The sequence below is a fragment of the Rattus norvegicus genome, chromosome 2 (genome assembly GCF_036323735.1).
Source record: "Rattus norvegicus strain BN/NHsdMcwi chromosome 2, GRCr8, whole genome shotgun sequence".
Taxonomy (NCBI): domain Eukaryota; kingdom Metazoa; phylum Chordata; class Mammalia; order Rodentia; family Muridae; genus Rattus; species Rattus norvegicus.
In genome coordinates, this window is record NC_086020.1 from 213587644 (window position 1) to 213614974 (window position 27331).

Below are 27331 nucleotides of genomic sequence, written 5' to 3' on the forward strand. Positions count from 1 at the left end.
CATCCCTTCTTTTCCTCTCACAGGGCACATTTAAATTTTCAGTCTGTGGGCTGGGCCAACTCTCCTACCCTCCTGAGCATCCCCCAGCTCTGCACTGCTAGTTAGGCTTCCAGAATGAATTGGGAAACAACCATAGTACTAAGGTTTATGTTTTTGAGACCAAATTCTTTGTCATTCTACTGGAGGAACGTAACTGTGAATGTCAAGAAGACTCCTGGAGGTTTACAGTTTTCATATTCCACTGCATTGAGGGGAAATAGGTATATGCAGATTGATTAACTTGTTGGCCTCAGTTAGAGAGACACCCATCTCCCATGAGCTGTGTCAGGACTACCTTTGTCTACACACTTCACTTCCTGAGGCAAGCCTCCTGCTAGCTGGACTTTTTTCTCCTGTCAGTGTCTAGTCTCCCTCTTCCTCATCATTGCTTCCTAGAGGGCTTCTCATTTTGGACTATTTTGGGTTAAATTAAAGCTCTCAGACCTGTGGTTATTCCTCGTTGTCAGGCCCTTAGGGTAGCTAAGTTTTAAATGGTAGGTTCTTTTTTAGGGTGTGCCTGGCCACTGCCCTCTGAATCGTATGCGGTGGCCGAATGGATATTGCTGGCCTTCTCTAGTCCTGACCTTCTGCATGAGGAATCACTCTTTGACCAAAATCCACAACTGGTTTGGGGTTTGTGAAGCTGTGGCCTGTCCTGAGAGCAGGACTGCCTGGCTCTACTCACCTTTGGGTTGAGGCTTCTGCTCCTTCCACTGTCAGGAAGGCTGGCTGGGGCTGTCTAACATGGTTTATTTCCTCCCGGTGGAGTTGCCAATCTTTTCCTCCACACGTTTCTGTCATCGCCATTGTGACTTTCCAAAGCTCTTCTCTGTCTTTGGAACAGTGTAAAAAATTGTGTTGTTATTACTCCTCTCCTTTATCATATCAGGCAGAGATAACCTCTTGACTGCTAACTTACCGGAAGTCTCTTGAATTTTCTTAAATGAAAACTTACAGTTGGGCACAGTGAGCCTTTTGGAATAAGTGTAAAGATTGTTTGCTCTGAGCTTGATTGTCATCTTACTGCTTCCTATATGACTAAGCAGGGTTAATCCATTTGAACTTCACTTTCCTTCTCTGCAAAGTGGGGGGCGATAGAAGACCGAGTCCCAAAGCTGTGTTCCCACAGACAGAGGGCTAGACATGCATTGTGACACTGTGGAAATGGTCCGTAAATACCGTCTAGTGCTTTTTGAAATCACACGAATGAGTAGCAATAATGGAACTTGTAAGAGAAGGAACGAGGGGAGCCCAAGGCAGCTACTAGCCATCTCGTAATCAGCAGGCTGGGCCCGATGACAGTGGCATAGCCTGGGCTTGGATGCTCTGTTTATCATCCCTTAAGTAACTGTCAACTTAAAAAAACATGGCCTTCTAGTCTTTTATTCCCTCATAATTGAGGCAGAGTGGATTTGCCTTCTTTTTCCTATTAGGCTATCTCCCACTCTTGTTACTTACCAGAGAACCTAAAAGAGCTATTATTATTGAATTGCTGTTTCTCTCTTGTTTATAAAATATTTTATACTTTTTAGTGACTGATTTTTCAGGGGAAATACTCCTGGCATTTGTGTGGCTGGGGGAGTTGGGTGTGACACACTGAAGTCTGTGTTCTGACACAAGCCAGGACACCCCGCAAGATTTAGGATTCACTAAATGCTGAGTACTGCCTCTTATTATGTATTTGCTTATTTATTTATCTTTGTGTACACACACAAACATGCATGGAGATGGGAAGGTCAGAGTTTTAAGAGTTGTTTCTCTCCTTCTGCCACGTGGGTCCCAGGAATCAAACTCATGTCTTTAGGGCTGGAGACAAGCATTTTCACTTGCAGAGCCATCTTGCCAGCCTAGCCTCTTGTTCTTGTGAGATATTTTAGCAAATTAAATTTTTCAGGAGTTAGTTTTCTTCAATAATGTTACATTATAATATATAATAATATTTTAACACATAATATTACATTATAATCCATTGATGTAATGGATATAGTGGTGTCATTTTGGAAGCCCGGGTCATGGCTACTCATACAGAGAGTAAGGTTTTATAATTCTCCCTCTTCTCTCTGTTCCTTCTTAAGATAGGGGTTGATAGGCGGAGGGTGGGGAGACTAGAGAAGCTTGAGGAAGCTACAGAAGTCTTTTTTCAGAAAGGTCAAAGAGCTATTAGTCAGAGGCAAATGAATGGCCAAAGGACAAAAGTCAATCAAAAGAGAGAAGATCTGTCCAGAGTGACTAAGCAGTGTGAAATGAGACATGGGAGGTAGTCACCTATTGCTTACCGGGAAGGCAGTTGCCATGTGTGGTATTTCTGGAGTAAATACTGTGGGAATTGTTCTTGGCGTCTGTCATTTTCATAACACCCTCGGAAGCATACATTTTATGCCCTCATAACAGATCAGGAAACTAAATGGTCCACATTTAGGGGTCTTGGTCACATAACTAGGAACTTCAAACCAACACCCACAAACACACCTTTGGACTGTGCAGTCACAATCCGGGAAAGAATCACCGACATTCCACCATGGATGACAGCTGCACTGTCTTTCCCTCTTGAATTTCTGTGGCTTTGAATGGGAAGGGATGGAGGGGACCCTGATGCTGTGTTGTGGGCACAGCCAGGGGACCTGAGGGTCTTCTGATGACCATTCAATGTTAGGGCCTAAGTCACTTAACACAAAGCTTCTCTCAAAATATGAGACAAGGAAGGAAGGAAGGGGCAGAGACACATTCTCTAGTACCGTAAGAAGACTCCAGAGGCAAGGTTTTACTATAGACGAAAGAGCTCCAAGAGGGTTCTTGCACTAAGCTGGGCCAGCATGCCCCATGGTATGCCTACAAAGCAAACTGGAAGAAAAAATGCAAGTGTGCTTTTCAGACCTGCTATTAAATTTCATTCAGACTTAATTCTGGATTTTTCGGGCAAAGGCACTCGAGACAGTTCTTATTTTAGTCACTTGCATCAGTTATTTATGTAAGCAGACAGAATTCTCTTATGTTTAGTAAAGGAGTACAGAGAATTCAGCTGCCACTGGACCAGATGGCCTCTTTCTGAAACACTGTCCTTCCCCAAAGTATTGTTCCTTGTAACAGTACTAGAACTGAGTGTTCCCTCGCTTGTATAGGGACCAAACCTACATACTCCCATGCAGGGATTCATCACTAGGAACTTCCTGCTGCTTTCTCTGTGATCACCTAGGGAGGGGTGAGTAGGAAACAGAAGGCAGGACGTTACCAAATAGTGCAGTGCTGAAGAGAGCATCTGCCAGTTTCTAACTAGATTCCTGAGAGATAAATACTTTGATGGATTAAAGCCATTTAACTCACACCCAAGTCACACAAGAAGGCACGAAAAAAACCACGTCATGCAAAAGTAAATGTGTTGTGGAGTTTAAGCTTTTTATGGCCTATGTTTGACCATTTAAAAATATTCTCACTTGTTTTCTGTAACACCGAGTCTTATTTGACAAGTGATAGTTGAATTATTGATATACATAGATACAGATCTAAACAAAAGAGAGATGAAAATAAATAGGAAAATAAATAAGTCTGGCGTTACAAAAGTGGAGATGTGGGTTATCAATTCAAGAGTAGTCTGGGTTACAAAGAGAGACCTTGTCTCAAAAAAGCAAAGAACAACAACAACAACAACAAAGATACATTTTTTAAAGAAGCAAGCAAAATACATGCTTTTAATTTTTCCATTCGAAGTGAGAGGGCTTGTGCCCCAGGGGCAATTCTGTAGGAGATGGATGTTAAATGGATCCAGCCTTCCCCTGAAATGCTGGATCAAGGAGCTGAGGCTTTGCAGTGCAAGGCGAGAACCGGCTGCTGTATTCCTCTGTGTGTTTGCCTCCAGCCTTTCAGGAGGAAACACCTGCTCCCATGATCCTCCTCAGTGCTTTCTCCAGCACCAAGGTAGAGACTGAAGAACAGGTAATCAAAGCCCGTCGTAACCGAGGAGGAATTCTCAGATTTGACAGGAAGATTCCGTCCGTAAAAATAAAACGTTAGATTTATATGCCTATAATCCTTCAATTCCAAGGGAAGTATAATTACAAAACTCGGCAAAGTTTATTAATGGACCGTCAGTTGGTCTGGGTCTATTTTAGTCTCACAGAGCTGGCCAGCTTTTAGAAACAATTGTTCCCTGGGCTTTCTCCCCTGCAGTGCTCCTTCTTGTAGGTTTGTTTTAGAAACGAAGTAGACTTGCTGGGAGCACTTTCTGTTTGTTCTGGACTGGATGCTGGGATGCTGAAGAACCTTCCCTTTTCCACATTAGCACTTAGATAATAAACAAGTGGACTGTCAGAGAAGAAGGTAACCACTTTCCCAAGGGGGGCAGGGACGTTTCCTAAGAATAGCAGATGAAGGAGAGTCTAATTGGTGAAATCTTTGTATCTACATCACGGACCCAGAGCGAAAAGAAAGTGCATCGACAGTTCATACTTGAGGATGCCATCGGCAGCGTGCTCTATCTCTCAAATGAGACCTCATTGAGAGAGCTTAGAAAATTTGGTTCATGTTACCCTTCATTCAGCAGAAGGCTCAACTTCACTGGTACATTCTCTAACCATTCTGATGCTTCTTGGAGGGTACTGCTTTGAAAATTTTCATTCATAAATTTAATTTTGAGGAGTTTTATGTAGTCCTCAGTGGTGAGTGTTAAGGAACTGGAACCAGTTGGGGATAAAAAGAAACAATTTCTTTGTGTAATATTTGACTCAAGGCTGCAAAATTAGACCTTTAGATAGAGTTCAATATTTTTTGCACATTTTACAGTAATTATCAATGGAATTACTACTCTAAGTAGATGTCTGTGCCAGCATCTGTTTTCAGCTAAGAACTGAAGTTTCACAGGGAAGTCCTTTGTCAGCTTCTGTGACTCATGTTTCTTTTTAGACCCAGCTATGCTATCTACATCAGAAAAAGAATTATGTTGAAACTTCATCTAAAATCCTGCTTTCTTCTCTACCATAAAGAGAGAATTGGTCCTCCAGGCTCAATTTCAAGAGAAAGAGATGTGTCTTAGTTAGGTTTTCTGGTGCTGGGCTGAAACACCATTACCAAGAGCAAGCTGGGGTGGAAAGGATTTATTTTGCTTACATTTTCATATCACAGCTCATCCATAACCTTTGTCCATTTGTTTTACTTCTTGTCAGGTATTTGTAAGAAAATTAACCAGTGCCGGCACCATTCTTCTCTTATTATTGGGGAAAAATTAACATATGCATATTCCTCGCTTTGCACTGGGAAGATATGTCCCAGCCCCAAAGACACTCATTTATTTACAGAGGAAGTGGAATTTTTGAAACGAACACTTGGGTGAATTCTCCCCATGTTGATAATATTGGGTATTGCTGTTGTCGTCTTTTCATTATGTTGTGGTTTTCTTGAGGTGTGTGGCCAGCGGTGGGATGTCAGGATTTGCAGTCTCTCGCATTTCTCCCGTGTCTTCAGATGTTATGTGGAGCTTCCACTGGAAACTGAAATTGAGACTGATAAGCGACCTCAGTAAATGTCTGGGATTAGCTGCTTATTGAATAAGGGTTTGCCCTCTGTGACAGTGATGGGTTGTCCCTGACATGACCAGCTTTCGCATTCCATATTGCTCACTCAGAAACTCAAGTCATTCCTAGAGAACATCCAGCCCTGTTGATGCTGGGGATTGCCAGGAAAATAGAGGCCCCTTTCTGCTTGAAAATATAGCACAGGGCAGGAGGGAGGCAGCACGCCCATGGGCTTCCCGATAATGACTCTGACAGTCACAGTGGCTTTGACTCTCAAATGTGAAGCCTGAAGGCCTTGGCTACATAGTAAGTTCCAGGACAGCCTCAGCTATAGTAGTTAAGGAGAGACTTTGTATCAAAAACTAAGCAACAAAGCTAACCACAAAGTAATTATTTGATCCTAAGAAAATGAGCCAATTTGTTCAAAGGGCAATCCACAGCAGACTACAGGGAAAGATTTTTCTAGACGCACAAGGAAGGTGGAGGACGCCGATGTTGCTCTGGGCGGTTGAAATTCAGACCACTGATGTATTTTTGTCTTTTACTCTGTGTCACTTTCGACAAGCATCATACCTTTTCTTTCTTTTGTTCCTGATGATGCTGATGCCTGAACCAAAAGCCTTGTTCATGGTAGACAACTATTCTACCACTGAGCTATAATCCCGAGTGTCTATTCTTAACCTATTGCTTTATTCCATGGTGATTTTAGTATGTCATCCTTCTGAAAGTAGAACACACACACACACACACACACACACACACACACACACACACACACTTATTTTTCCCTCCTGATCTGGTAATTTCTTGAGAGAAATACTTGGTGTATGTTTGGTTGGTTTGGTTTCGATTGATCTCTCTCTCTCTCTCTCTCTCTCTCTCTCTCTCTCTCTCTATCTATCTATCTATCTATCTCTATCTATCTCTCTATCTATCATTCTATTTTTGAGATTTTTTTTAATAAACCTGGCAGACCTGGAACTCACTGTGTAGCTCAAGTCAGTCTTGAAATCTTAGCAGACCTCCTGCCTCAGCCTCCCTAGTGCTGGGAGTGCAGATATGTGCTACTACGGGTAGCTACTTGCTTAGTTCCTTTTTAAATGTATTTTATGTGTATGGATATTTTGCCTGCCTGTGTGTACTGTGTGTGTGCCTAATGCCTTCAGAGTTCCGAAGCGGGAGTTGGATCTCTTGAGATTGGAGTTACAAATTGCTGTGAGCTTCCCTTAGATGCTAGGGATCAAAAAATGTGTCTTCTGAAAGAGCAACCGATGCTCTTAACTGCCGAACCATCTCTCCAGCTCTCACTTGCCCACTTTTTAATGTAAATATTATACTCAGCATTCCTAACTAAAACAGAAACAACAACAGAAAACTTCTCATCTAAGTCTACAACATTAGTAGTAGAAAAGCCATAGGCTACCAGAGAATATGAGCAATTTATTGTTGGAATAACTCAGTCTATGAAACTGTCTTAAGTACATATTTCTCTTTAGCATTAGAAGGAATTAAATATAGTCAGCCTTCTGTGATGATGGGTTCTGCCTCCATGAATTTATCTAACTTCAGATAAATATATTTGAGAAAAATTTGCTTGTTCAATATATATATATATATATATATCTTTTCTTTTGTAATTCCTTGAATAGTTCAATATAGCAACTACCAAGATAGCATCTCTGAATGGTAGGAATCTGGAACTGATTCCCTGTGGCTTCTTGGGTCCAATTACATAGAAAATCGTTGGTATTCTGGGACACAAAGAAGACAAAATTGATGTAGAAATTCTAGCATTCTGCAAACTAGTCTGGGATCAAATGGTACAAAAAGCAAGGTTTAAACTGTACAAATGAGTTTAAAGGGGAGATGGCATTGGGGTGGGGGACCAATGGATGTCTGAAGCCAAGTGGGGAATCCAAGGTTAGGAAACTGAGCTTCCAAAAGCCAAATGGGCTCCCAGTGTCTGAGCTTCTGTGTGGAGAGAGTGAAGTGGGTGAGTGGCATCTGTGGACTGTAGGAGAGCCCACGCAGCAGGTGGGAGCCAGTGGGCTTAAAGGGAACTCTGAAAAGTGTCATCTGTGAAGTTCTACCTAGGGGCTGAGTTCATCTCCATCCATCAGCAGTCAGGACAAGCAATGAGGGAACTTGCCCTCTGCTTAAGCCTGTGCCCCATGCAGGTAGCAGGTTCAAATTCTCACCTTGGTATCATGCAAATCACTGAATAAACAGTGAATTTACTGTTCAAGCTAACCCTTCTGAAGTGGGCCACAGGCACTAGTATCTAAAGAAGAAAGAAAGAAAGAAAGAAAGAAAGAGAGAGAGAGAGAGAGAGAGAGAGAGAGAGGGGAAGGAAGGAAGGATCAATCCAGATAAAGTATGGCTTCAAAGATATTTTTCTTTCAACCAGAAAGAAAACTTTAAATTTCATTGTCACAAATAATGCTTATTTATAAATAACTATCTCTGAGTGTCAAAACTGTAAGTTAAAACTTAAGTTCAAAGGAAAATTGTGGAGGCTTATGCCGGCAAGCATAGCATATGAGAGGTGGAGGTAGGAGGGTTGCTGCAAGATCAAAGATGTCCCGGCATGCAGAGTGAGAGAGACTGTGTCAAGAAACCAGAGAGAGATGGAGGAGGGGGATAAGGAAAGAGGCGAGGAAATGAGAGAGAAAAATTGGAGCACAGATTTTAATAAAGGGAGAGCCCCAGGGACCCTCATGAGTCTGCCGAAGAAACCTTGTTCCAAGCGTTCTGATTCTAAAATGGAAGACCCCAGGAAATCCATGGGGCAGCAGTATTTTGAGTCTGCTTTTCTATTGGATATTGATGTTCCCTGACCCACCCACCTTCTTCTCTTGTAGGTCTCCCTGGTTATCCCAGTCATTGCCCGGGCACCAACTATACAGTCCACTGACCAGGTTTAAGTTCATAATCCGGGAACTCAGAGACCCAAATGGCCTGTCTTTATGCTGGCTTCACTCGTAGGGGACTTCAACAACCTCATTAAATCACAATGTGGCTTTTATAGCTCTTAATTTCAGAGTCGTAAAACTGATTTTGTTTCTTTTAACACTTTAATGTTGACTTACCTCACTGTCGATTTATGGTAGCCCACTGATGGGTTACTCTGATTTGATTTGGGTCAGTTTTTAAGTAAGTGAGTTTTTGAGTGAACACATTAAGTGTTCTAAGAAGGGTCCCACTACTGTGCCCCCAATATGAGCAACTGCACCATAAAACACATCCCAAGGTATACTGCTTCTGCGTGGGTCATTCACTGCCCACTGAGCTCTGAACTCTTTCTGGGTAACCTTTTATTCTATGTGTTATTCTTTGAGTTTTTCTAGTAGGCAGTTTAGCACTCATTTAATAACAAATGAACTAATGTTTAAAATCAGGTTAGACTTGCATTGCTACATCGGCCCCCTCGGGTTGTTCTCATCAGTTCTATTTCAAGTGAAAATATCTAGCTATGAACAGACATGCTTGACCTGAGCCAAAACCTTTCCCCAGCATTTGTTCTTAGATTAGAGCATCTCAAGACTTTAAGTTTACAAGAGGCCTGCAAAAGTCAGGGTGAGTCCAACCAAGGGCAACAAACAGAGTTAGGATAAATGAGTAATTCTCTTTTTATTAAAAAGTATATTATTCTTTTAGGATTCAATAAAGAAGAAGAAGAGAGAAAACAAAGAGGAAAGTAACAAATCAGTGTTGAGAGAACCTTTCCCTTTCCCAATCTGCCCTCCCAAGGGAGGACTTTGTATCATTTTCTTGTAGGTAGAGAATTAGCAAAGAAAGACTGAGCAAAGAAAGAGGACTCTTCTAAACGGAATTCGGGCTGCATTTCCTAAAGCAGGAGCACTTGAGGGAAATAATTTATCTTGATGAGACTAAATTGGGAAAGGACGGAGCAGTAGAATTCATAGCGAGAGGGAGCTGAAGCAAGTCGTAAGCTGTTACTGACTTGAAGTAATTCCTCAACCTTAAGCTAGAACTGAGCGAGAATAACAGCCTCTGGAGCTTCAAGTCTTTCTAAACCTTTTGTGAAGCTGAAGGCTTACGGGCCAAGTTTAGCTTGGCCAACTTAAGTACAGTTTATCTTTCAAATTCCTTCTGACCTATGTGAAAGTAGACTTCGCCTGTTAATTCCTGTTTGGGTTTATTATTTTTTTAATAACTTCTTTTCCCAAAAATAATTCTCTTGAAGGTCAAATAATTTTTAAGGCCAGAGTTTCAGAAGTGGAGCCGCATTCCTGCCTGAGAAATTCTTGTGCGCTAATGATTCCCTGCATTCCTCTGCAACTGGCCGCTCGGTCCTGCTTCACTTTTAGTGAATGAGCGCTTAGCCTTTTAGGAATAGTCTAGATCAATGTAAAAAGTTTGTTTAATTATATATTTTATTGGAAACGTAAAAGATTGTTCTGCCTTTTTTTTTTTTTTGGTACTAGAAGACTATGCAGAATATTTACTTAAAACACAATTACCCGCTAGCTTAATCTGGTTATAAGATGAAATCCCAAAGTCCAATGAAGTTTGGGCTCTAGGAAATTAGGAATATTACTATCCTTATTAAGAATAAAAGACCGGACTCAGGAGTTTTGTTTTAACTTTTGGCTTTGTGTTTTATAAGCATGTTCACTTTGAGGGATTAAAGATAATGGAAAAATAATGTGTCATTTTTTTTCTTCTTATCCTAGGTCGTTGGTGTAGCTCAGGCCATCAACAAGAAATCAGGAAACGGTGGGACATTCACTGAAAAAGATGAAAAGGTAACAGAACCAGAGGCTGGCACGATGCCAGCTCAGAGAGACGTGTTCTCTCTATAGCACATGACCTCTGGAGTAAGGCATTGCTGAAACGGTTGCTTGAAAAAAAGTAAAGTTAAAAATGATGTGGGGTGTGTGTGTGTGTGTGTGTGTGTGTGTGTGTGTGTGTGTACATGCGTGTGCATGCGTGCAAGTGCATAAGTTGAAGAGGCGAAAGGGTAGGAGGGAAAGATGTAACTACAGTACTCATCTGTGAAATTCTCAAAATATATTTTAAGAGGAAAAGAGGTAAAAACAGCGTGAATTTTAGAAGGATGCCTTCAGCTGGCTGCAGTGTTGTGTGACCTGAGGGTGCTTGACTGTCATCGGCAACCCTGTGCTCTTCCCTCATGGAGCCACCAGCCAGCTGTCCCCTGAACTGGGTGCACACCGAGGGTCCTCCGTACTCTAGTGTCCTCACTGTACTTCCCATGAGTGCTGCAAAAAAAATCCTCGAGGGGGAGAAAGGATTTCTCTAAGCCCTGCACCCTGCACCCTGCACCCTGCACTGGCCGAAAATGATCATTTTCCTGCTGGTAAAGCAAATCCCCTAGCTTTGTAAGCTTCACACAGGCGTGCCAAGGTGTAAATACAGGATGGGTTATAGGAATTCAGCTTCGGAAAGAACAGCGGTCAGTGTTATCTCTCTGTTCCCGTCCAACTCTTAAGAAAAACATTCCACATTTCACATTGACAAGATTCCATCCCTGGTCTCCCCTAGGTCTGCCTACACCTTCGTTCTCCAGAGATTGATGAGTCTTATCTATTAAATATGTATTATACATCTGTCATAGCCCACGGCATCTCCACTGCTCCAAGCCATTGCTAACATGTTGGCTCCTCTAAAAACTAGTCGCTGCTTTTTAATTCGAAAGGCATTCAAACAAGGCGATCACTGGAGTTTCTGCTATGTGGCAGTAATGACACCTATGCTAGCCCCCATGTTTTAATTGATCCAGACCACAGGAAGTGCCTTTTAAAGTCTGAGTAGCATACTTCTATGCTAGTAATTACACCTGAACACTTGATAGGAAAGCATGATTATTAGATAAACTTTATGTCTGCTATTTATATAGTCCATTGGAAGAAACCTGCTCTTAATAAATATTTAGGCTGTATCACATCTTGACAAAATACATCCATGGGTATGGATAAATCGTACCATCTTGCAGAGTGCTTTAACCACTAACTTGACCATGAGGCACATCACCCTGTTGCAGAGTAATAAGGATTCAGATCCATATTAAAAAGATGACATACTTAAACTGATACCTGCAGCCTTAAGTAACACTTAACTTGTTACAGCCAGTGTTCTCTTAAACCCGTGAGTTTCCATTGGCTGCAATAATAAACTGTATTTGTTATTGAATCAGTGTCATGGACAATGTCCACCACATCTTCTATAGGGGAAATCGTGATCGCACACACAATGCTCACTTCCGTTCCTCTCCCCTTCCCCCTCATATAACATGAGAGCCAATGCTCGGCCGTCCCATTGGTTACTTGTGCCGCTTGCCTAACGCTTACCTTGCATCCGTGCATAGCAAGCGCCTGCATTCCGGTGTTTTGTGTTTATTTCAATCACGGGTACTTCCGTGTCTCTGAGGTGTTTCTAGACGGTGCTGCAGGCGGTTCCAACCTGGCCGTTCTCGTCTCTGTTCCAGGACTTTGCTGCCTATCTGGCATTTTGTGGCATTGTTCTTCACAACGCCCAGCTCTATGAAACGTCACTGCTGGAGAACAAAAGAAATCAGGTGAGTGTCATCTCTAAAGAGATCAAGGCGGCCTCCCCACACCCCCCCTTTTTTTTTTTTTTAAAAAAAAAGCTGTTGTTTTTATCTGATTTATGAATGCAAACTATTAAAATTCAGTTCCCGAGACTCTGATGGTCACTTCCTTTTCCGTTTTCCGTGCTGTGGAAAAGCACCATCTCTGTTAGACCACCGTGTTCTTTGCCTTCAAAGATGTGGATGAACTCGTGTCCTTGAATGATGGTTTTAGCTGTTCTTCAACTGTGGCCTCCACTCTGCTCCATAGTTTACCAAGGGGAGCACCTTAGCATCCGTGGTCTTCCTCACATCCTTCCTGAATCCTGTTTCTTAGACCTGCTATCCGAATCTTTTTTTCTTTTTTATTGCTGAAGCTGCTAATGTACATATTGGTCTATGGCCATGATGAACCATTCTTAGGTTTCGTTTATGTTAATTCTAATTTGTAATTATGCTATATACATATCTGTATTGCTTTTGCTATATATAACTTATAGTTTCCCCCAATATTAACCAATTCCTTCCCTCATTTCTTGGAACTTTTCGCTTTAATGTAATCTTCTGTTCCTGCCCCTCACACACACTCACCTCTCTCACTTACATATTTTATAGATTTCTTCTTTTCTTAAGATGTCTGAATTAAGGATTTCCATATTTCCCGTCACTCTAAAGTCCTCCACTCTGTGCCTGGAGTGTGTACAGCAACATGGACTTTTCCTTCAAGCTTCTCTTAGAAAAGATTCTATTTTCTGGATCTCTCAACTTCTTGTTCACTTACATCCTGTTTTGCTCCAGCATGTCCTCAGCTAAATGTCTAAGAGCAGCATCGGTGAGGTAATCTTTGTGAATCCCTGCATGCATGAAGATGCCTGATTTACCATGCACCCCTTCGGTTGGTGTGAGGGAAGCTGAGTTTCTCAGATGTTAAGGGCCACCAGTCTTCTGATGAGCGTTCAGGTTCTGACCCTTGGTTCTTTACGAATGCTTTGTGTGTATTGTCCATTATATATAAAATAGGACCTGTATTGTCCTATATGTTTACATTTCTAAGCTTTTTGTAGTGCTTGGATTTGTTTTCGTAGCAGTTTCACAAGGTCTCTTCTTATCATGTCTGTGTGTCACGCCATCTGGTTAAGACTGGAGGTATCAGGAAACCTTCAGTTTCATGTAATCATTTTTCATGACTTTGTAATCCATAAACTTCTCCACACTCTATTTTCTCTTTTCGGAATTAATGCTAGTCTGGTACTCTATCTCAATGGCAGGCCACTTGACTACCATGGGTGAAGCCCAAAGTTCAATTCCCAGCACCAAAAACGAAGAAAAAGGAAGGAAGACTCAGTGCTCTTAAACCAGAGAATTCTCCATATCTCCTACTCTGATCTCAATCCTTCTATCTCAGTTAGTTTTACAAATACAGCTGTGATAACACCACATCCCTCCTGTGAGCTCACGGTCCATGCCCCCTGGAGTCCTGAGGCTTGGCGGGGCAGCCTCTGCTCATGAGGACTCATCTCCCTGGTTGTCCTGTTTTGTGCGGTGTGCTCCCATAATTCATTTCACTTCTGCTTCTCCGAAATGTTGACTTCCCCGAGTCCACCTTACTGAATCCTGTCCTCCCAAGCGCAGCTAGAATGGTGTGGCATGCACAAGTCCTCCAGAGGAAACTTCTTTCTGGCCTTCATCATGTAAATTCTTTAAGAGAGACTGCAAAGACTTCCATGCATCCAGAAGCAGAGGATAATACTTAGAAAAGCTCAGAGGGAACTTAAAATGTTTTTTTTTTTTTGCACAAAATATATTTGGGTCATATTGACAAGAGTTCTTTCTTCAACTCTTCCCACATCCTTCTCATCTCCATAACCCAAGCCACACAATTTCTCTCTGTGTGTCTCCGTGTCTCTGTGTCTCTGTGTCTTTCTCTGTGTCTCTGTGTCTCTGTGTCTTGTCTCTGTCTCTCTGTCTCTCTGTCTCTCTCTCCCTCCCTCCCTTCCTCCTCTCCCAAAAACAATAAAACAAAACAAGAAGTACAATTGTGCACATGCATTGAATCTGTGAATTGCTTTTAGTAAGATGCCTATTTTCACAAGGAGATTCATCTGCTTAGATCTTCTGCAATTTCTTTCCTCAGTGTCTCAAAGATCCTATGCCACAAATCTTTCTTGAAGTTATTACAAAAGTATCGTTTCATTGATTTGTTTATCAGTGTTTGCCATTTGTGAATAAGAAAGCTATTGACTTTTTGCATGTTAACTGTGTGTCTTGCTACTTTGCTGAAGATGTTTATCAGCTTGAGAAGTCTTCTTATAGGGCCTTTTGGGAGTCTTTTGAGCATAAAATCGTATCATCTGCAGATAAAAAAATACTTTTACTTCTTCCCTTTCTATTTATACCCCCTTGATCTCCTTCACTTTCTTGTCCCTAGCCAAGACTTCAAGTATTGCATTGAATAGTTATGGAGAGAGGGGACAACTTACAAGATGGAAAATCTTTGAGTTTTCTCTGTTTATGTTCATATTGGCTACGGGCTCGCTATACATATTTTTACGTGTTGCACTATGTCCTTTGTACCCCTCACCTTCTCAGAATGTATCGCGAAGGGCTATTGTATTGTGTAAAGGCCTCTCTGCACCAAATGATTGTGTGAGTTTGTCCTTGAGACTCTTTGTCTTGAGCATGACTTTACTGATGTAGACATGCTGAACCAGTCCTGCATCCTGAACGAAGGCAACTTTATCATGGTGGGTGATCTTTTGATGTGCTCTTGAATACAATCTGCAAGTATTTACAAGTTCATAAGGGATATCGACCTATATACCTTTCTTTCTTCTTTTTTCTTTTTGGTTTGGGTCTTTGCAGGGTTTTGGCTATTATGGTAACAGTGGCTTTGTAAACAGAATCAGGTAATGTTCCTGCAGTTTCTGTTTTGCAGAGTAATTTGAGAAGTGTTGACATTAGTTCTTCTTTGGCAGTCTGGTAGAGCTCTGCCCTGAACCCATCTGGCCCTGGGCTTTTTCAGTTGAGAGATTTTTTAAAAATTATTCCTTCTCGTTCATCTGAGATTATGAGTCTACCTAAATTATTTATTTCATCTTGATTTAACTTTGTCAGGCTAGATATATCAACAAATGTATCCATTTCTTTTCGTTTTTTCTAGTTTGTTAGACTACAGTTTCGAAGTATATTCTGTGATTCTCTGGACTTCCTCGATGTCAGTTGTGCTGGTCCTGTTTATTTCTAATTTTATTAATGTGGACATATCTTTGTCCTTTTCCTAATTTGTCTAAGAGTTTGTGAATCTTGTAAATTTTCTCAAAGAACCAACTCTTTATTCCATGAGTCTTTGTATTGTTTTTGTTTCTACTTTGTTGATTTTTGTCATGAGTCTGTTTCTTCCAATATACTCTCGGGGGCTATTATTTTTTCTTGGTTTTCTAGAGTTTTTAGTTTGATACTGTCATTGTTATGAGATTCTCTATTTTCTTAAAAAATATAGGCAGTTTGTGCTGTGAACTTGTCTCTTGGAACTGCCTTCCTTATGTCCCCTAGGTTTGGGCACGTTGTGTCTTCATTTTACTCACTTCTAAAATGTTTTAAATTTCCTTCTTAATTTCCGTCTCTATCTAATTTTCATTCAGTAACCAGTTGTTTAGCTTCCATCAATCTCTCTACTTTCCGCCATTTCTCTTGTTGCTATCCAGTTGTTCTGCGGGTCAGCAGGGAGTCACAAAAAAATGGAGGTAATTAGAAGGAAAGAGCTGGGGATGGGGTGGTCTTGGATCTGCAACAGGAGGTCTAGTCCCTAAGACATGAAGGGGGTTGACGAAGGACTTCTGTAGGCAGGCTGCAGCCTGAGTAAGGATAGAGCTGAAGAGACCAGAATAGAGGGACAGGAAGGAGGAGTTTTAAAACTTTGCTGCCTTTGTACTTTATGAAATATTAACAATGTTGCTAATGCATTAACAATGTTGCTAATGCCGATCTCAGAAGTTTACAACGATGATAACTATTCACCTTCAGGTAGATAACTGTTCAACACATCTTGTAAATATCATATTTTGTAATCCCGATAAAAGTCCGATGATACACACTTACAAACTTGCCCTGCCTTACCTAACTCCTGGGAAGAGTTAGGAGCTGGTTACATTAGTCTAAGTTCCCATCATCTTCCGACTATACTGACTACATGATCTGGGCAGGGTTGCATTAGCTACACAGACATGGATTTAATAGTTGAGTGGGACTTGCTCATAAACAGTCTTTAACCCATTGTATTGCTTTAGTCTCTGCCCAATCACAATCTGTCACCTTTTCTCGTCCAGGTATTACTTGACCTTGCTAGCTTAATTTTCGAGGAGCAGCAGTCATTGGAAGTAATTCTGAAGAAAATAGCCGCCACTATTATCTCCTTCATGCAGGTGCAGAAGTGCACCATCTTCATCGTGGATGAAGACTGCCCTGTGAGTACAGACAGGGACTTCCGGTTTTGCAAAAAACGGACACTTCTCTTCCTTGAAAGTGTATTCTGATTTCAAACGCTATTTTTCCTTAGAACACACCCCAGCTCCCAGTGCCTATACATATTAATGCAAAACCAATACAAGGGTGAACTGTTTATGAAGTGGGTTGGAGGCGAGGGTAGCAGAAACCTTCAGTGTCCCGCCACTAACCAAGGGTTTTTTCTCTGAGCTACCCCTTGCCTGTGGCTGCTCTGTCTTAATGGGAAAACAACTTGTATTGATTGCACCATGCAGACTAAACCATTAAGAGCTGAGGTGCCTTGGTATCTGAAACAGGTAGACTCCCATTCTGAATGTGTGGAGTATAAAATTTTCTGTCTTACCAGAAATTATTTAGGAAAATTAGCAGAAGGTGTAGGCAGGTGGTGGGTAGGAGTAAAGGAGTGTTTAAGTCCGACATCATTTCCAACGGCAGGAAATGACCCACCATTCCAATACACAGATCTTCAGTCCGTTTATCGCTATTGTTAGGAAGCTTTTCCGGAAGAGAGGGTTTGCTCGAGAATCAGACCACTGGCCTGCCACAGTTTTGTCTCGTGCAGATTTTCTCTCTTCTCACTGTCTGAACCGTGGAATATTCCTTGTGGTGGAAGTTGTTCTTCCACTCGTCTAAGAGGAGACGACTCATTGGCAGGCTATTAGGAAAAAAGAAAGCACTGTCACTTGAATAGGTCAATTATAATTCATATACGACATTTGAGTTGACATTTCTGGTAGAAGTAGACTAATAAAAGACATTTGGTCATACTAAACTTTTAATTGGCTTGGATATTTAGACAACTCACTATCCTCTTAATATGCATGATAGGATGGATGCATTGATTAGTGTAAAATTCATATTGTTTATCAAATAAAAATTCATTGTATCAGAACAATACTCAGTATTTTCACGGGTAGCTACTATTTTATATTTCTATTCACTTCTAAAATATTTAATAAAAATGATTACAAGGTACTTGCTAGCTTTTTAAAGATTATATCAGAATTCATTAATTCAGTATACAAACTTGTGATTTTCCTTCAGCGATCTGTTCTTTAGCATTTAACTTTTTAATTTTTTCTATCGAAGCATTCCTTTTTACAAATTTAAATCTCACTTTATGAACATTCTGTGGAATTTTTAACAGTTAATACCTCTCATGGCAACAAGTTGATTTAGATCAGTGTGGTTTGACTCTCAGCTCAAGAAGATGGCTAAGAATATGTTCTGACCTCTTTTGAAAAAATAAGTCGTTGAGTTTAGAAAAGAATTTAGTTGAGTTACTGTTATTTATGGATTACAACTACTTCAACACAAGTAAAAAGAAAAATGTAAGTTCCCTCAAAATACACTTGGCTTTTCCATTCCCAAATTATACTTTTTATTGTTTTGTGCTTGTGTTTCCTTCCAATATCTCGTCATTCAATCGTAAGTACAGCATGGAGCACTGATATCACTAAAGTCTTCATAATTATTTTATTTTCCTTGTTAAATGTCGCCAAATGGTATATCTCTTTAGGAAAGAACTCTATGGGCTGGGGAAATAGCTGAGCCAGCAAAGTCCTTGCCTTGAAAGCTTAAGAACCCAAATTTGCTTTCAGAAGCCACATAGCAATACCAAAATGTTTGGGGCAAGCTTGTAACTCCAGTGCTTGGGAGTCAGAGACAGGAGGATCCTCAGGGCTCTACTGTCCGTCAGGTCAGCCTAACTGGTGAGCACCAGGCTAGAGGATATCATTCCTGAGAATGATACCAGAGGTTACCCTCTGGCCTTTCTCTCTCTCTTTCTCCCCCTCCCCCTCCCCCTCTCTTACACACACACACACATACACTTTCTCTTTCTTTCTTTCACACACGCCCTCTCATACAAACACACTCTTTTGCACAAACACACATATACCACACCCTCCCTCTCTCTCTCACACACACACAAACACACACTCACACTCTCATGCACACACATTACATATACACATACTCATGAACACACAGAGTTATATACATACAAACACATATGCACACTCACACACACCTGTGAAGGCATATGCACACAAAAACACACTCATGAACACATATGCACATGAATACACACACATACATGCACAGACACACATGAACATATACATAAAAAAGGCCTGAGTTTTACAAGCAGCAGAAGTGTCTACTTGAAAACTTCCTTCGGGTAAAATCAGAAGTAATATGATCTTTCAATAATAGAAAGCATCTTTAAGGATGTTGGGAATTTAGTGCTTGAGTCTATTTGGTCCGAGAATAAGGGAAATAGGTCTGTGCACTAGCACCCTAGTGTAGCACAGTGTGTGTGTGTGTGTGTGTGTGTGTGTGTGTTGTGGTTTCCATGGTTTTGTCTCAACGATGCTGCCACTCTGCTTTCAGGACTCGTTCTCTCGTGTGTTTCAAATGGAGTGGGAGGAAGTAGGGAAATCCTCCGAGCCTTTGACAAGGTAAGGTGACTTCCGACTCACAAGAAGCGTGTCTGCTAAGAAGTGCTGTCTTAGTAGTCTGCTTTTAGGTGTATGCGTGACAGGCTGTTTGCTCCGTAAAGATGATTTTAATTTCTTAGGATACTTTCTTTGGTGTGAATTGACCTGAGAACTATTTCTTAGAGAGTACTCTGATTAGTTCCGACTCACTCTTTTGTTCCTATAAACTCATTCAGCTAAGACCCGCAAGTACTGTTCTTCCGTTATATTCTTCTGTTTGCACATCTGGAAATATCAGATTTCCTGGCAAACTTTCTGTAAATCTATTCTGAGTTGAAATCAGCCATGAGAATTTACCTAGTAACAGAAGGAGGTCTGTGATCCTCATCTTAGAAATCTATGTGCCCTCTCCGGCTGAATCACATCAGATCTTCCATTAAGCTCTTTTCCACAGTTTCTAAATGTGTGCTCGTTTTTCTATTAATAGTATTTATTTTGAAAAGTATGTGCTGTGTTTGTAGATGGAGGATACAGGCAGTTATCCCGATCTGGCAAGTGCTTTCTGGAGATTATGAAGTGGATTTAGGGCAAACTACTGAATGTTCTTACTAATATTTCTTTTAGCCATATCAAAAAAAAAAAAAACAAAAAAACCCAAAACAAAATCCATTATTATTCTCTTAAGCGATAGGATATTCCAAAGAATAGAAATCCACCAAGATGAGGTGCCAGAAATTAAGCGCTTATCATACTTTTCCCTTCTTAAAAGCTGTATATATGATGATCCTATGATGCTGTAACACCGTTGTTGCTTTTGTCACTCTGTATAAATATGAGTAAGTGCGCACTCATTATTATATATAACTGCCTTTGCTCCACAGGACCAAATGAGTTAATAGGATGCAGTTAAAAGCGTAAATCAGCCTTTTGTACCTATGCTACAGCATGCATCTGTTGAATTAAATTTTCATATTACCATTTTGAGTATCATTACATAGTCAACCAACGTCTTCTCATATCTGGTGATAGCTGGACCAGCCTAGTGTAATAGTGACCTCTGCTGGTAAATATACATTTTAAAACAGCAAAAGCAAAGATTTATAAATGTTCAGTTTCTTTTTGATAAATTCTCTCTGTAGGCCAAATGGAACATACTCTACCATTTATAATTATCTGCCATTCCAAGTATCTTATAAAATACTTTTATAAGGGATAAATATACTAGTGTGGTCATTTTAAAAGGGAAAAATCTAACTGATTTTTAAACTAACATTATGGTGATGGGAACCATTAACCGTCAATGGCTTTTGTCAGCCTATTGTTTTAAACTTAGCCTTTATTCTAATGATGCAATAAAAAACCATTCATGCATTAATAAAATTATTTAAAATGGTTTACTTATAAAATTAGTTATCTGGTCTAGCTTTATGAAAACTGAACTTTAACATTTGAGAAAGAGTTAAGTTGATATTGATCCTTAATGTTTATTATATTATTATATAGCATATATTATATTTTATATTATATATATATCATACTTCTATAATTGATTACTGATGGTACTAAGATTTGGTACTCTCTATTTCTCAGTACTAAACATTCTGCTAGTTCAGAACTCATCCATGTGATGAAGTGCTATACAATTTATGTTAAATAAATCATTTTCATTTTTAAGCTCTTTTCTATTGATTGAAAGTCATGGGCCCTGAGCCTAGGGATTCAACCCGCTTGGTAATGTACTGCCAAGCATGTGCATAGCCCTAAGGCAGGTGTAGTTGCACACACATGAAATCCTGGCACTCCAGAGATGGAGACGGTAAGGCGGTAGGGTCACAGAGTCACCCTTAGCTCCACAGGACGTGCAAGGATGTGGACTAGAGACCCTGTCTGAAGTAATCAAGGATAAACATTCAGGGCTGTTTTGAGATTGTTTTCTTTTATACGCTTAAATAACATTGACTACAGTTTCTGTATGTTTTCAAATGTTAGATATCAAAATATAAACAACTATTTCCGTGAACCCTGCATATCTTTATTAGAATTCTTACCTAATCCATGATCCCTGCGTATCTTTATTGTTACCTAACAGGATGAAGTTAGTAGGGCCTGTAGAGCTGGCTTGTCACCCCAGACTCCAGAAGTGGGGTACATTTCCAGATGCTGGGAGGTTTCCTCTCTGTGCTATGATACAGAGCTCATGCTCATGCTGGGGTTGTGTTAACCCTTCATTTTCAGGAGATATTTTAGTGCTGCTATTCCGTCCAGGTGATATTTGTTTTTCTTAAATAAATGTGCATTTTAATTACGAAATGATAAACACAAAGAGTTGCTCCTTCATAATAACCTTGGACTATATATACTAGCTAGTACTTGTTATTGATTTTAAAATGTGAAAACACAAATATAGTTCAATTTAAGAAGAACTACTTTTTTGTGCTCTCTCTCTTTTTTCTAATTTTACTTTTTACTTATTCACTTTATATCCTGCTTACTGCCCCCCTCTCAGTCACACCTTCCAAATTTCTCCCCCATTCTCCCCTCCCCTTCTTCTCTGAATGATTAGGGGCCCCCGCCTACCCCCCAACTCTGGCACTTCAAGCCTCTAAGAGGTTAGCCACTTCCTCTCCCACTGAGCCCAGACAAGGCAGCCCAGCTAGAAGGACACATCCCATGTACAGGCAACAGCTTTTGGGATAGTCTCCACTCCAGTTGTTCGGGACCCACGGGAAGACCAAGCTGCCCATCTGCTACACATGTGCAGGGAGGCCCAGGTCCAGCCCACGTGTGCTCTTTGGTTGGTGGTTCAGACTCTGAGGGCCCCAAGGGACCAGGTTAGTTGACTCTTGGTCTTCCTGTGGAGTTCCTTTTCCCTACTACTTTTTAAAGTGAGAAAAATTCCAATGCAAAGATAACAGGCATCATGTGGAAGGATGTAGCACTCAGACTATTTTAACTACAGGTGCTGCTGTGTGCTAGCTAGTGTGTGATTTCGTTGATCTCTGAGGCCTCGCTTTCTTCCTCAGTAATGATAGAATTTCAGTAAGGCTCAACAGAGCCCAATGCCTGTAACATTTCTTCAAAACCCTTCCCTGTAGTGTGTGGTTGCCGCCCCGGGTGTGTTTGGGGTTCACCCCAGCTTACAATGAATGGTTTCTGTGAACTTCTGCAACTCAGAAAGCCTTATCTCTCCCAAATTCCCTGCCCCTGCTTTCTCAGGAATCGTCTCTCAAGCAGCTCTGTTGAGACCCGCTCTCCAAATGTTGAAATGTACGACTTAGCCCAGCGCTTCCAGAAGGAGATGTGGAGAACTGTTTGAATGCGCAGAGCTGCCTAGAGAACACAGCATGCTCTAGAAAATGGAAAGGGGGAAGGATGTGGGAGAGGCTGGTGGGGTCAGAATGACTGTCCTATCCAGTCTGGGGTCTGTGGGGTGTGGGAGGAATGAGTAGGGGGAGGCTGTGTGCTGTCCTAGACAGCTCCAATGGCGAAGGAAAGCCTAACAGGTTTGCTGGGGAGCCTTCTAGCTGAGGTTTTCCTGGCAATAGAATCATGGGTCTCAGAACAGTCTTGATTTAGTGTCCTGGTGGGCTCAGTCTTGAAACGTCCCCGGGAGGCATGGCCTCAAAAGTAGCCTCTAGAGATCAGCAACTGAGACATGAGCCATATGCACTTCCTGCTGCTCAATCTCTAAGGCATCTTTTAAGGCCACCGTGATATCACTGTTACATAAAGGATGACGTCCTCCGCATTCGTTGTATTACACTTTGAAGGTTTTCGCCATCTAGTCTATCTAGCCAAACATTTTTTTGGCTAGAAACATCCCCTTTATTCTATCCTCCCCCCAAGAACATTTACTTTTCACTAAGACTTTTCCAGAGGACATGACTAACCTTGTCACCAGCCCCAGTCTCCCACGAAGGGTTATCTCACTCACTGCTATAAGGAAGATCCAAACCTTTCCAAGGACTGGTGCCAACCGTTACTGTCGAAGAATACTTTCTATCTGAATTAAAATGATAATGTTTAAGTAAAACAAGCAAACAAAAGCAGCAAAGGGGCTATGGTTGTTTCAGAAAGAAAGTATCATTCATGTTTTATTGCCAGACATTCAAAAAACGGAAACAGGGTTAGTGTCACAGCAAGAGCTCCCTACAGCTTACTCTGCCTGCTCCAAGTTGCCCCTAACTCCAGTGTTTCCAACTGAATTACTTCCCAGACTGTCGGTATGGGGGAAGGAGGCATAGAGGTCTTCTCATTGACCCAGTCTTTGTTATAAGGCTGATACGTCTGTGGATCAGTTCTGTAAAAACGACAGCCGAGATCTGCCAGATGGTTGATAAAACCCAAGTGTCTGACCAGCACCACATTCGATGGGAGATGTTGGGTTTCATTCTCTTCTTTACACATTTTACAAATACTTCATGCACTCATTCACAGACTCGTAGTCAGCGTAAGTCCTGCCTTCTGGACTCTTGGCAGGCTAAGCCAGCACACCAAATGCTTTGCTGCAACCTGCTGCGAACACTGCTGCCTCCACCCACGTGCCCCACTGCCCACTTTGTTTTCAACAATCTGCAGCTACTGAACATTTCTCGAGTGTAGGTAGAACCGATTCGTGTCAGACATGTGTTTTGCATTGTTCTCCTTTTATTTTTTTCTGCCTATTCCTTTTTACCCCACCTTTCTTCCCCCATCTCTTTACCCCTTCCTAAGGCGCTGCTGGCTTTGTGAACGATTCTGCAGTGCCATTTCTTTCCTAATGGGATCCACTTGGATGTTCTCTGTCCTCCTTCTCCACATGTGGTGTTTGCATTGTTACCAGTAGTATTTAGGAAGGTTCGGTACTTGATTTGGTTTTGTTTTTGTGAATCAAAAACGCACAAAATAAAAACAGTCAAACAGAAATGCAAGATGGCATCGTCTACATACGACAGGGAAATTTCACCTATGAGCATAACAAAGTGGCTGCCTCTTAAGACCTGCACGATGGTCAAACCAGCTGACAGGCCAACATGGATAGGGGAAATCTCACAAGGTCCTACTCCTAGCTGAAGAACTATAGGCAACTGATGGTTGCTAAGAAACGGAGAACTGCTCTTCCGGAGACCCGAGTCCCATCATAGGTCATGCAATCCCAAGGGGTGAGTCCTAAGCACACACATGGGATCAAGGCTAAGTGGACCCAGCAGATTGTATTTACATATACATACGTGTGTGTGTATGCAACAATAATTAAAGGAGACATGAATTTGAGGAGGGGTCAGGAGAACTTAAGGAAGATGGGAGAGCGTGGGAATGGTCTGAATACAGTACTCACGTAGGACATTCTCAAAATTAAAAAAGTATAAATTTAAAAGGAAGGTAATCTGTATTACTTTCTCCTGGGTGTGCTGTGAGCTAGGCAGGTCAAAGGTGGCATTGGACCGAGAGTCTACAGATGTCCCAAATCTCTGAAGCCTGTTCCTCACATCCCTTAACTATGCTCTATGCAATCGGGAGCCGCAATGGAACCAAGCCATCGCATTCATGCTCTAACCAGGGGACCAGGAGGCAAAAGCACGTACCAGTAGTCAAGAAGTTGTCCCAAGTATGCCTCGTCAGCCTATCGACTGGGAATTATTCATGTGGCAACGCTAACTCTGGGCTGGAGAGTAATGCAGCCTTTATTCTGAATGGCTCTGTGTCCACGCAAAGAGGAGTTAGTTTGGGGACAGCTGCTGTATCTTTACTAGACACTGCCCAAGCAGCATACGCAGTTAAAACCTCCACCACTCTATTAGTTTCCTCCTGGCTAGTAAGCTCCTCACTGTAGTGACTGAAGCTTGCTTTTCAGTCACATGTAGATCCAAGAGTGGCCTCGGGGAACAGGTGTCCAGGCTGTATTTATTGAGGGCAGGAAACAATGCATCAATAGGAAATAACCACGGTCTTATGTAACTTTAATGGAACTCGCGCTTCTGTAGCCCCTTCAGAGTCTCTTAGGCATTTGAGTTGCTTCTGACCGATGTTGTGGACACCACGATGAAGGTAATGGTGAGAATAGCACCGTTGTTACTATTTTCACTTTTTGTCTGTGGAAGACATATATGGAAAGCATCTTTTCTGTTGTTTTTCTTTCTGCTGGTGGCAACCTTTTTACTTTTCCTGTCTAAATTATGGCTTCTTCTTGTTTCATGTCTCTAGGCCGTTATTTGTTTTAAAAAAATGTGTAGTTTTAAGTATTATGCCATTAGCTCAAGCGTGCACTTATACCCTTTTCCTTGAATGTCATGCAGATAACACATGTAATCAGACCCAGGAGATCTGTTATGCAAGGCAGTCCGAATGCCTTCAAGGCCGAGCTGGAAGTTCATCTCATGCCCGTCTGTTCCTCTGCTACTGTCTGTAATATCATCTGCACTCTCTTTCATTCATGCGTAATACTTTCCAGAGCAGAAAGCCTCTATTGGACCATATTAGAATCGAGTCAAAATACATATGACAGAAGGAATGCTGAAATATCTGAATCATTGTGGAACACCGTACGGCATCACTGTTCCAAGGTATAGCCTGCAGATAAAGGACAGTAGTCAGGCACCGGATTGGAACCTTGGAAATCTAGAACCAGAAAAGTTCTTCTCTAAGATATGTATTTTTTTCTAATTATAATTTTTCTTTACTCTTCAGAATTCAATACCTATATATACAGTGAAATATGCTCATACCTCCATTCCCCTCCTCCAATTCTTCCATGTGCCCTTAGAACATGCTCCCAAATGTTGCTTTTAATAACCCACTAAGTCCAATTAGCATTGCACATACGTGGGTGTGGGCCCGTTTACTGGCCCAGAGAAAACCTGCCAGTGGGAACCCCACCCAGGAAGAATGGTTTTGTCTTTCCCAACAACTGTCAACTGCCAATCACTCCCGGTAAGGGGTGGAGCTAGAGAGCTCCTTTCCCATCCTAATTACACAGTACAGCCTTACTCTTGAGGATGCCACATACTTTGGCTGCGAGACATAGAGAAATCAGCCTGAAACTAAGCAGAATCTTTCTCCAGTCTGGCTGGCTCTCACGGTGTCAGCAGGCGCTGTGCCGGCTGCTAGGGAAGGGAAGACATCTGGTCCTACTGAGTGCTGGACTCTACGTGCAGTGCAATGACCTTCAGGCGATATCTGCCCACCCATCCACCGGTACAATAGAAGTATTTAGATGTAATTAGGATGGGCCTGGCTGGTTTTTTTTTGTTTTTGTTTTTTTTTTTTTGTTTTGTTTTTTTTTCTGGCTGGATTTTGTGCAGTTCTTGAGCAGGTGAACCATAGCTGCTAAGAGATGATGATTCTAATAGCTACACGATGTCCAGATGTCATTCCCTGAACTCCTCCACTTCTTCCTGATCTTAGTCCACCTCCTCTTCTAGGGCATTGCCTGAACTTTGGTGGGGGAGGGGCGACTGGGGAAGAGTTCCCACTGGGGCCGAGCCCTCAGCCTTTTACTCTCAGCACTTGGACTAATTATACGTTGATTGCTGATGTCGTAATTAGGGTTTCTGTTGCTGTGACAACACAGCATAACCAATGGATTGGCACAAGCCTTTGGAACCTCAAAGCCCACCCCCAGTGATAATATCTTCTCCAATAATGCCACATCTCCTAACCCCGTGGTTCTCATCCTTCCTAACGCTGTGACCGTTTAACACAGTTCTTCGATGTTGTGGTGACCCCCCCCCATCCAAAAATTTATTTTCATTGCTACTTCATGATTATAATTTTGTTCCTGTCACGAATCATAAGGTAAATATCTGCTATGTAGGATATCTGATATGCAATCCCTGGGGAAGGGTCATTCACACCCGAAGGGGTCTCAACCCACATGTTGAGAAGTACTGCCATAATCCTTCCCAAACAGTTAACCAACTGAGGACAAGTTATTCAAACACATGAGCTACTGAGGGCCAGTCTCGTTTGAAACACCACAGCTACCTACTGCAAAAAGAAGCTTCTCTTACCAGGACTGAGAGCATCTGAGGTCCGTGGCATAAACACAAATGTTCAGGGGGCAACGTGACATGTTCATTTAAACAACAGCAGTGGTTTCTTCCCTCGGGTCTGTGACCTATCGCTGTGGGCCTCTGACCAGTATAGTATTACAGTACTAGGTATGAAGCCCTCTCCGCCCCGGGGAGCAGGTCTCAAGTCCAACCAGTAATGGAGTAGTTACCCCATAACAATCCTTCCATTGCACTGGTGGGTGGGCAGATATCGCCTGAAGGTCATCGCACTGCACGTGGAGT

The 27331-nt window shown here is 41.7% G+C and overlaps 1 protein-coding gene across 2 annotated transcripts in view; it reads left to right on the top strand.

Moving 5' to 3' along the window:
* The window catches only part of Pde5a (phosphodiesterase 5A), a 144817-nt gene that overhangs the window by 44822 nt on the left and 72664 nt on the right, over positions 1–27331 (top strand). For both annotated transcript variants that reach the window (XM_006233260.5, NM_133584.1), the window contains 4 exon segments: positions 10241–10312; positions 12013–12102; positions 16440–16577; positions 19012–19079. In XM_006233260.5, coding sequence (XP_006233322.1) covers positions 10241–10312; positions 12013–12102; positions 16440–16577; positions 19012–19079 — 368 coding nt within the window.